This window comes from Poecilia reticulata, linkage group LG7, assembly GCF_000633615.1.
Source record: "Poecilia reticulata strain Guanapo linkage group LG7, Guppy_female_1.0+MT, whole genome shotgun sequence".
Lineage (NCBI taxonomy): Eukaryota > Metazoa > Chordata > Actinopteri > Cyprinodontiformes > Poeciliidae > Poecilia > Poecilia reticulata.
The window spans coordinates 13,317,256-13,329,139 of NC_024337.1; the positions used below are offsets into that span (position 1 = coordinate 13,317,256).

The 11,884-nt window shown below is 36.6% G+C and overlaps 1 protein-coding gene across 1 annotated transcript in view; it reads right to left on the reverse strand.

Moving 5' to 3' along the window:
* Window positions 1-2,742: 2,742 nt before the first annotated feature.
* The window catches only part of pip4k2ca (phosphatidylinositol-5-phosphate 4-kinase, type II, gamma a), a 13,955-nt gene continuing 4,813 nt past the window's right edge, over window positions 2,743-11,884 (reverse strand). The window contains exons 5-10 of the mRNA XM_008414630.2: window positions 8,559-8,705; window positions 8,284-8,322; window positions 8,094-8,207; window positions 6,822-7,086; window positions 5,532-5,635; window positions 2,743-5,088 (exon numbers count right to left, since the gene is read on the reverse strand). Coding sequence (XP_008412852.1) covers window positions 5,008-5,088; window positions 5,532-5,635; window positions 6,822-7,086; window positions 8,094-8,207; window positions 8,284-8,322; window positions 8,559-8,705 — 750 coding nt within the window. The 3' untranslated portion in view covers window positions 2,743-5,007. The remainder of the gene's footprint in view (window positions 5,089-5,531; window positions 5,636-6,821; window positions 7,087-8,093; window positions 8,208-8,283; window positions 8,323-8,558; window positions 8,706-11,884) is intronic.

Consider the following 11,884-nt stretch of genomic DNA (forward strand, 5'->3'; position numbering starts at 1 on the left):
GAGATCCGGATAAAGGAGCAATGAAATGCATTAAATGGTAGCTTCCGGACTACTTTAGAATAATAACAGCACTGATATAATTATTTTCTACTGTTTTGATTTGAAAGAAATGTGGCTAAGCCTTTTTGGGTCCGACAATGCTTTTTTTTTTTTTTTTTTTTTTAAGGAAAAAAGTCAACTACATTTCTAAATTTGAAAGGGCAAAAATTTGTTAGAATAAAAACTCAGATGTTCAGATTAATGTAAAAAAAATTTGCTAGTAAAAAAAAACAAGGATATTTCTGAGTTTGAAAAGATTAAGATTTGCTTGAAAAAACACAAAATTTGAGGCTAGTTTAAAAAAAATTCCCCAAAAAACAAAACAAAAAAACTTCTGAGTTTGAAGTGAAACATTTCCTACAAAAACTCAAATTGAGAGTAATCTAAAGAAATAATGTTGGGGGGGAAAAAAACAAAAGAAAATTTCTGAATTTGAAAAGACAAAAATTAGCTTAAGAACTCAAATTTTGAGATTAATCTTAGAACATTTCCATAAAAAAACATGGAAAAAAGCATCAATTTCAAAAGTTAAATGTTTTTCACTTTTCAAAATCAGAAAATTTCCAAAAGTTGAATGAAACTCAGAAATTTACCATTTTTCTCCCATAAAATTTCTCAGAATTTCTCACAAAGTTTTGACTTTTTAAACTCAGAAATTTCTTTTTATTTTTTTCTAGATACATTTTGAGATTGATCTAAAATTTTTTTAGTTTTTTGGTGGAATTTTACTTTTTTTTAATTTTTTTATCTACAATGACCCTAATATACCGTTGTGTTAACTTATAAAACTCTTATATTGTAGCAGAAATACTTCCAGTAATGCTGCATGAACTCGCTACTAAATAATTTCCCCCCATGTCCGCTAGGGGTCTCCGCACTTTGCATCTGCGCATGTGTGCGTATAACGTAAACGCACAGACGTCAGAAAGCACGTTGCGCCCCTGGTTATTAGGATCAACCTGCTAGAAACTAGAAACTACTGCCTCGTCAGCGCCGCAGAGGCAGGTTTAGATGAAATGAATCACTCAAACTTCGTTTCTCTGCATTTCCCAGCCACTCGGATTTAATGGTGAAACGGTTCGGACCCGTCAGCAGATTCGCTCCTGTTACAAAACAATAATCGGTCAGAAGAAATAATTTCCTGGAAAGAGTGGCACAGTTTTTCAATAACTGGATAACTAATTTTACTTTCCTAATCCACACAAGAGTCAAAATGACATACAAGTACAAGTTGTTGGGGAATGTAATCTCTTCGCCAAACAATCCATCAATAACTGAAAACATGCCTGTGCATGTTTTTATTCTGGGCTGCAGCTATCGATTATATTAATAATTTAATATTCTATCGATAATTATGACGAGGCACATTTTGCAGATTTCTCCTTCACATGTGAAGCTTATTTTATACAATATTAGAAAAACACGATAGAACGTGAATAAACAAACTCAATTATGAAATAAACGTTTTATTGTCTAAACCGTGATAAAATATACTGCTAAAAAAATAATAAAGGGAACACTTAAACAACACAATATAACTTCAAGTAAATCAAACTTATGTGAAATCAAACTGTCCACTTAGGAAGCAACACTGATTAACAACCGGGACCCTCGTTGGGTCGATCAGTGTTGCTTCCTAAGTGGACAGTTTGATTTCACATAAGTTTGATTTACTTGGAGTTATATTGTGTTGTTTAAGTGTTCCCTTTATTTTTTTGAGCAGTGTAGTATTTAAGTTTGATCATTTGGAACAAAAGATGCGTCAACATTTGAACAGCTCAACCTGTTGGGGCGACACGGTGATTTACTTTTTTCATTTAATTGGATACCAAAGGAGGACAAATAGGATTTTTTATTTGTTTTTAGAGAATTTGAACCTGGAAAGTTAATATTATGCTAAACGATTAATTTTGGGTAGAACATATTTGCAGACAAAAAGATTTTTCATCATAAATGCAAAATGTAAACGTTTCTTGAACGGGTTTGGCTTAATTACTTCTCTGAATATGTTGTATATTCTAAAACAGCAAACTGCGTGTTTTAGTCCGTACAACCTGTCGATTGTTAAGTAAGTTGACGATTATTTCCGTAATTGATTAATCAAACTGTTTTAGGCATAGTTTTATGTAACAGAAAACCAAGTAATGTAGATTAATAATTAGCAAACTGTTAAGGCAGCTCACCATATTTCCATAAATGAATGTCTTCGTATAAGATTACAGAAACATCAGACCTTCATTTTTAAAGCTAAAGTTCATGACGGGCTGTTTACCTCTTCTGTTTGGCAAAAAAATACGCAAAAGGAGGATCCAATACTTACCTTCTACTTTTTTTTTTTTTTTTTTTTTTTTACAGCTCCATTAAGATGCAAAATACTAAACATTGCTTACCAATTACATTTTCCACCTGAGTGTTTTCAGTTTTCCGTCACTTGAGAGGGAAAATCGGGATCGTAAGGGTTCTGTGTACAGGTTACTCCGCCATCTAGTGGTTACAGACTGTAAATATCCTATTGTAACATCTGAAACATGCAGAAAAACAAACTAATTTCAGCTGAAATTAGCTGCTTCGTTGCATAAATTTGGGTCTGCTGGAAGTTTAGATACCAACTGTTCATTCAAGCATATTAACATCAGAACAAAATGTTTATTTCTTCTTAAATTCTTAAATTCAAAGAAAAAAATAAAATAAAATCACTCCATATGCGTCACACAAAACTGAGTTTTTAGTGTCAAATAAAAGCAAAAATAAAGTTTACAAGTTTAATACGTTGCCCCCTAAAAATAGTTTTGTTACATGTAAAAGCTGACACTTGCACATTTTTACTTTAGCTTACAAAGTACATGAAAAACACGTTATCCAGACACAAAAGGAAGAAGTCAAAATCATGATGAACAAATGATCATTTGATAAGAGGAATGATGTCAGAGGAAATGTTTTACAACAACAACAACAACAGCGTTCTTCCTCTGGACATTTAAAAACTTGAGGTATTTCTAAGACGAAAGTGTCACACGAAGTCGATCCGGACTCTAAAGACCACCGGCAGATCCAGAACTCATTTTCACCAGTCATCAAGCGCTCTCACACATTTCCCAGGAAAATGCGTTCCAACGGATTCCGGAAAAATATTTGTAAAATATAATTTGGTCCAAAAGCTAATTTGCAAAAAATACATCATGTGCAGCTAACGTTTAGACGAGGCATCGTACAGACGAAGCATCTGCATTCATTCTGCCTCACCTGCTGTCAGGAAAGCTCAAAACCTCACTGTGTTAAGGCCAAGCTGATAAAATGTAGTGACTCTAGAGAGTAACGCCTAATTTTAACCTTAAATCAGAATAATAAAACACACATTTGCCACTTAAACGCACAAACCACCACACTATTCAATCAGAACCAGGATGGAGACCCGGCGGCCCAGAATCTGGACCAGTCTCCTCACGAAGGAGCTCCTCATTAGTTCGGAGGCTTAAACAGCTGGAAGACATGTTCACAGGCTTAGATATGATTGCTTAGTTTCCATCAATCTCCGGCAACATGCTACAAATTTTGATAAAAAATGCAGCTGAATTAGCTTTTGATCTTTTAAACCCCCCCCTTAAACAAAACAAAAAAAGGTCAGATTAATTGGCAAAATGTAAATATCTGCTGTGATAAAGCTTTTGGCACTAAGAACTACAAATACCTGCTTCTATGGATGAATGTTTACCAAAAGCTGCTTTATTCTAAATGACAAATCTAGTATTCATTTAAAGGTTTGGGGAATAATTCTGGGAAGTGGCTTGTGTTTCCACAAACTAATGGTAAATGTTTAGCTTAGCATAAAGACTGGACGCAGCTAACAGCTCAGCTCTGTCCATAATTAACCAGTTCTGAGTATCTGTCACTCTTGCTGGTTATTTTTGTTTTGGCGTCTGTTTTCAGTTAAAATATGGCGAGACTGGAGGTTTGAGACGTTACTGGGAACAAAGACACTCTTGTGCTTCTGTTTTTCAGCTTCATGTTTGGCTCAGCTGTCAGAAATCCTTCAAGATTCAACCACGAGCGATTGATCATACTTCGCACAACGCAGCGCTTCGTTTCGACTGAGCGGTTCGTCTGCTTTCGGTGTAAAAGCGAATTGAATCAAATCATTCCACGGTTGTATTAAGCTTCGTTGAACAGGTTAGGATGGATCACAGAACATGTTACATTGCATTTGTTTTGCACAAAGTCATTTTAGATAACACAATTTTAGTCAGGATGAGCTGAAAATGGCAGCAAACGGATGCAGTTATACAACCGTACATCTTTGAAAAGCAGAAGTGGAGCCTCCTGCACAACCAACAAGAATGCAACAAGTGGCTTCTGGATGATAAGTAAACAACAAAACACTTGTCTTTTCCAGCAGCCATTGTACAGAAAATACAGCTGTAAAGCCAAACGTCCTGGAACTCCTGGAATAACATTGTTGCAATCCAAACGTTGAGTGCAAGGTTTCCCTAATCCAAAAGGTTAGGTATTATTATTATTATCAATAATATTGATATTTTGGATATTATCACCATACCGCTCAGTGGAAACGAAGGAAAAGAGAACATCCAACCAGACTCTCCAAACCAGAGCAGTTCCTTTTGGAAAAAGCTAATCTAAATATTTATTGTGCATCGACTATTTATTGTAACTTTATTTATTTAGTTTAATGTTTGAAAACCAAAATGAAAAAACAAAACAAAAACAACTATTCAAACCCCCATCAGTTCATGATCAAAAGTGCTCCCATTTCCCACATACACTACTGTTCCCAACAGTGTTCAATACCTAAAGAAATATATATATATATATATCTTCAAAATAAATATATGCATCATAATGCTACAAGTTTTGTCTTGTCACCTAATTTAAATATTGATCCATGTGTGCATACTAGTGTTGATCTACAGTTGAAGGCTGGAATGACTTCTGGCAGCGTCCGCAGGCGGAGGCTTACGCGAAAATCTTCGAGATGAAGTCCCGAAAGCGTTTGGCGTACTGCTCAGGATGGACCGTGGAGATTTCAGCCCCGGCCTGCGGCGGACATAAACGGGTCAGAACCAGAGCGAAAAGAGCAACGCGAACGGCTCCGTACGCAAAAATTCAAGCACTTTTCAGGCATTTTCAGGGTAAATTTCCAGGACCACACTTAGGAGATAAACATAATCCAAATGAACCAAGAAGACAATAATGCATTATGATTTATTATTGTTATTAATAATGTCATTTCATGCTATTCTACATTCTCTAGCAGGAAAAATGTCAAAACTAAATCTTATGTTTTGAAAAGCATCTCCTACACACCTTATAGAACAAAACACTAATTTAATTTAAAAATACCCAAATTTTAATAACCTTGAAAAAAAAAGATTGTGTTGTATTTTGCACGTTAATCAATTATATATTAGGGATTTAAGCATTTTCAGGGATTTCAGGGACCCGCGTGAACAGGATGTGGAAGAGAACGACTGACTCACCCCGTGTTTGACCGTTTTTGCGGCGTGAGCGGCTTTCTTCTTGGTGTCGTATTGTGTGAGAACGTCGATCAGGCCCATGAAGTAGACCTCCCTCTGTGGGGCACCTGAGGTTAAAACGCAGGAAGCGTCAGCTGGATGGAGGTTCACTTCTGATTTAAGGGCTCAAACGATTAATCAATTATTGAAATAATCGCCTACTAACTTAGGAATCGATTAACCGTTAACTGGAGTAGGAACAAAACAAGACTATTTGCTACAAGAACACACTCAGAGCAATAATTAAGTCATTATATATATATGTATATATATATATATCATTATACCCAAAACTCTTCAAGTGGAATCAAGTTTTAGCTTCACCTAGTTTGCTTGCATCTTTTAATGTATTTCTTACATAGTTTAAAACAGTCTTGGTGGTTAAAAGAAAATCTGCAGAATGTGTCCAATTTTTATCTGATTAATCATTAGAATAGTCAATTATTAAGATAATCATTAAGTACAGACCTACAGGATTCAGATATTAGAAATGTAGATGCTGAACCTCAAGGAGCGTTAGGAATCCTTGAGGTTTCCTAACCTCAAGGAGCCAAAAATTGAGAGTTTATTGCAGAGCCACAGCTAATCAATTAATCTATAGATTATTATAGCAGATTTTTTTTTTAAATGGTCAGTTTTGTATATATTTTATTTAAGTTCTTCATGCTTTTTTATACATTATAAATATATCAGAAGATGCAAATAAACAATTCAATAAGAAAAACATTGCCTAAAATGAAATAACAGGATTCCCTTAGTGAACTCCTGATAATTTACAGCAAATGATGCATTTTCAGTTTAAAAATATAACTTAACAAACATGTGAAAGACTCATCAACATCAGTACAGTGTAGCACTAATCTGTGGATTATTTTTCAGGATTAACTGATTAATATTTGGACAGCGAAAGGTGTTGAATAATTTTTTTCTTTTTATTTTTTTTTCTTTTTAAACAGAAATTGTACCAGGTGAAGCAAAAACTATGCCACACAGTTCAGGGCAGAACATTTTTGAAAAACAGTTTTTTGTTTTAAATTCAATATATTTTGGCTGAATAGTTGTTCTTTAAGTGTAATGGCTTTTCTTAAAACTGTATACTTCACTGAATGATCAGCCGATTAGAATATTAGCTAACGATTATATCAATTAATCACGAAGAATCTGATTAATCGTTTCAGACCTTGTTTATTGCATTAAAGACTCAACTAAAGCTTATTCCATCTAAACATGCAGTTAACACGCTGACTTTTTCACCTGGGCAGCTCCGGAGGGCGTAAACATCCACGTAGGGGTCGAACTCGCCCGGCCCCAGAGGCTTGCAGGACGACATGTAACCAGCGATCCCTTCAGGAGACGTTCCGTAAGAACCTGCGGCGGGGCCCGGAGCCAGCCCGTTCTCCGACTCGGCTTCCTCCTCGTTGGACACCTCCCCGCCCTCCTCCTCCTCCCGCTCGGCTCGGCCGATGTCATGGATGCCGAGCAACAGGCTGTAGTCCATGATCTTCAGCTTCACCAGGAACTGGAAGAGAGGAAATAAGACGGTTCGCTCAGAGGATTTAAAATAAAACATGAAGGAAGGGAAGTAAAGGCAGTTTTGGTATTGGGCATCACTAATCGATAGTCACTGAGACAGAAAGCTAAAGTAATTTCTAAACTTAAATATAAGTTACAAATAAAGTGAAGCCAACGGTTTTCAGAAACGGTAACATTTTACCAACAAACCACAGACATATATCAACATCCACATTAAAATCGTAATATTTATGAACCGACTGCAAATCTCAATTGAAATTCATAAATCTGTTCTTACTTTTATACATTATTTTAATAATCTCATCTATAGAACATTAAGGTCATCAGTGGTTTGTCTATGGCATTTTATTTTGTTCGCTAAGTCCTTAAATCAAATTAAATAAACTATCTAAATTTAGGGTTGCATGTTTTCATTTAATTAAGAGATTTTTGTGTGAATTTGTTTTGTTCCTCATTATTTTGCCTATAACTGTCTCAGTGCTGCCGTCTGTAGGTCAGACAGTGGAAAAGCAGTTGGATTCTCCTATTGTGTAAAACATTATTTCATCACAAATACAGAACCATGTCACTCAGACACACCTCTTAAAATTAAGATTATAAACTTTTCAAATCAAATCTTCTGTATTATTCCAAATATCAAATGACAGTTTTATGTTTTTTTTTAGTTGTCATATCATTAAGAGCATTTCTGGTATGATAGGATTATGATTTCTGTAATCTTTTTATTCTAGTTCCTCAATATATACCATGTTGTTATCAGTCATGTTTTGCTGATTGTTTTACTCAGTAATGCTGTTTTCTGTGACATTTTCTGCACAATTAAATTTCTCTGTAAATAAAATTTGACTGATTCAGAAGTTTATAAAGATCTAAATTTCTCTATTTAGTAAATATAGTTTCATATCTGACATCCTGATCCTGTAAAGCGGCAGTGCAGCTTCAGTTTTCCTCCTTCCTTCTGCTGGAGATAATTATCGTCTTTTAAATGCTCACCTCTACATCTCTGTTGAGTTTCTCCATGAACTTCTCCTTCTCCTCGTCTGTAACGTACACCTTCTGCATGTTGTTCCTGAAGTCCATGTCCTTAAAGGTTGGAAGCTCTTTTTCCTTAGCATCAAACAACACAGTTCAGACATTTTATACATAACTGTAGCATGAATTGATGCTAAAAAGATACGCTTACCCTTTCTTTGTCACTTGCTTCACGATCAACCAGAGAGCCCTGTAAACAACAGACAGTTTGACTATTTCTGTTATGACATTTTAGCCATTTATTTTTTAAGTTCTTTAGTCAATGACATGCAAGACCTTTAGGCAGAGTATTTGAGACAGCTGAATGTCTTATTACTTGTTTAAACCTTTTGTTAAATCAACAGAAAACTTTGTGTTTTTTTCCGACTTCCTCTTTACTTTAAGAACCGGTACGGTTTGAGCCAACGCCCAGCAGTTCCTTTTTACCTTCAGGTCGTACTTCCTGTGCACCACGAGTCTGTGGCTGAACATGTTCCTCATGACGATGAGGTACGCCTCCTCGCTGTCGACGCTTACTCGGTACATTCCCAGGAACTGGGGCAGCAGCGTGCTGCCGTGGCACTTCACGATGTGCTAAAGGCAGAAAAAGCAGGCATTTCAAACCAGTGTGCATGTAGATTTATGTCACTTTTCCTGATTCAGCTCTCATTACACACACAGAAGAAAAAGGATTTAAAAATGGAGGCTTTCACGCTGCTCTGTCAAACAAACCAGACCCTTTGGAGAACCTGTTCCCGTCCTCGCCTGTGGGGGCGCTGCACCAAGAACCACCAAAGGAAACAACACAAAAACATTTGAAGATGACACCGAGGGCAACTTACTTCTCCAAAAATGGAGTGGTGTCAGATTTCAGCAGTTGAAAAATTTCTCTTTCGTCTTTAGTAAAAACTGAGTCATTTCTCCCATTAGCGCTATTCCTGTGTTTGTTTTGGTTGTATTTACCCAGAATGCCCTGTGCTTCAGTCTACTTCCTGCTTTTGCAGCGGTCTCCGGTCTGCTTGGCGTTCACATGTACATTCAAACCGCATCAGAGTTCACTTCAGCCGAACCCAGACAGAGGTTTCTAGGGAACCAGAGTTGCGTTTTTTGGTTCGATTGCCCGTTCACACCTCCTCAAAACAAACCGGACTTTCTAGGCAAACAACTGCAGTTTCATTAAAGTCGAGTTAACAGGGCTGGTGTGATCGCACCAGCGCTGTAGCAATAGATTCATACAAATCAGAGGGTACAACAAAATGAAAACAATAAAACAGTCCATAACGTTTTATTATGGACTGTCCAAAACAGTAGTTTGGATGATGTACGAGGGAAGTTCAGTAGTTCCACACACAACAATGAGATCTTCACATCGTTTCCGTTTCCCCAAGGAAGTTTGTTGTGAATGCCAACATCCTCATTCTCCAAAAGAAACAAAGGCCCAAAAACCAGATTCAACTGTTTCCACTTTATAACCTGACTTAAAAGATCTGCAGGTCTCAAAAATCTGCAACAAACACAGAGCAAAGAGGGAAACCTTGCTCATTTCCCTCCGACTTAAAAATAGATGAGCATTTGAATATTTTCAAAATACCAACAATCGCACACAAGGGTATTTGTTGCTGGTCTGGTGACACAAAACCACAACGTTCAGCCTGCAGGAGATTCAAATCCAACTTTAAAAGCCTGACACAATATCTAACATCTAGACATCTACATTTTCACAGCAATAATATGCAGCAGCATCTATAAATTATTCTATTTAGGTTGAGCAGACATGCAACAAATGTATAGGAAGGGCGAGAAAAAAAAAATCAAGAAAAAAGGAGGAAAATGAAATTTAAAGCAACAATGAATTCACAACACTGCACTCTAAAAAAAACCATGTGTGACGATTTTGTGGAATGGTTTATAAATTCAAAAATTAAGCCAAGTAAAATTATTGCACAATTCAAGAAAAAAAAAAATTTAACTAAATAAAAAAAATTATAAAAATGAACGAGATAAAATGACAAACTTTATTTTAGCTGTTAATTTATGTTAGTCTGTAAAGTTATTTCACCAGAAAAAAAAAGAAAACAAACAAATAAAAGAAATGGACAAGAAATAAAGAAAAAACATAAGAAGCCAGTTGACAATAATTAAACTCTTTCTACAAAAAAGAAAGAAAACAAACAAAGAGACAATAAAAGGCACACAGATAAGAAAAGGAAATTCTGAGCCAAATATATGCATGGCTGCAGCTACGCTCTGATCTCTCAGCCTTTGAAGGATTTTCTATTAAATTACTTTTTGCTTTCCTTTAAAAGACACATCAGCACACATTTACTAGATTACCAACTTCTGCAATCACTCAGAGCAATAAAAACAGCATTCCTGACTGCTTACTCATGTTCAAACACATAAACAAAGACTCCTAATTAAGGAGAGGAGGCGGATTTTGCACGTTTACCCTCAGCAGACATTTTTAACAACCAATTCTAAATCTGATTTGTAGGTTGAACCACAGCTGGTCCCACATCTGCTCAGCAGGCCTCACTGATTCTCACTGGAAAAACCTCCTGCAGCATGCATGCATGCACACTCCCAGGGGGAGGCGACGGATGACAGATGTGGCGTCTGCAGTCCTGGGACAGTGTGAAGCGTTCAGAGTCACTGCAATCAACCTGCGTGGTTTTTATGATCTGCCTAGAATTGCTTGTAAAAACAAGGAGAACCTATGCAAGTTATTTTTTATAAAGGAAAAGAAAGATGCCTTGGGTTCTCTATGTAACTGCTGAGGTCAAAGGTTAACAGCAAAAGAGGTCAGATTGCCAAACTATGTAGTTTCACTAATTTCAATGTCATGAGATGTTTCTACAACTCGTCAGATGTTTTAATGGGGTTTAAAGCATCGGGGCTGGGAAACATTCCCTCTAGGTCAGAGCTCAGCTAACACACTGTATCACCCAATTAGCTAACTTTACTTAAAAAAAAAAATAAAAAAAATATGCAAACTTGCTGCCTGAGAATTTTTTAATTGTTATTAAATTAACTGATTGATCACATTGGCTTGATCAATCTTAGTCAGCATTTTTAAGTGGATTATATATCCAGATGTTTTTTCTGCAGTGCTTTTATAAAATACTCAAATGAAAATGCAGAAAAGCTGAAATACAAAACGTGATGCAACTTGACATGCCATCATTGGCTGATGTCTTCAAAGGAGCCAATCCAGAAGAGGAATAAATTTCCCCTGCCGCTGATTGGCTGAACCTCCAGACTGAAGACGATACCTTCTGCTTCAGTGCTAAAATGGTCTCCACTGTGCATATTGAGGTACATCTGGTGTTTGAACTGAAACCGTTACTGGTTGCCATGGTTACCCGCATCCATCTTGCTGACTGTACGAGCTGTAAATAATTTTATTAGTCAAATTGTAAACAGTTTAAATAGTGATCATCAGTACAGTAGGTACTAACGTGGCGTGACATCAACTGATAATCTCTCTACAGATAAACTAATCACTCCTGGTTATTAATCGCCATAACAACCAGCTATTCACATTGAGTATGGCGTCTTGAATGTAGCGGCTGCTTAACGGATGACCTAGCCTAGCCGCAACCAAGCTAAGCATATTGTTTTGTTTCTTTGATAAATCATTCCATTTCTTCAGTGTATGCAAATTAATGTAAAAAGATCCATCCATCCATTTTCTTTCACCTTTGTCCCCCAGTGGGGTCAGGAGGGTTGCTGGTGCCCATCTCCAGCTAACGTTCCGGGCGAGAGGCGGGGTC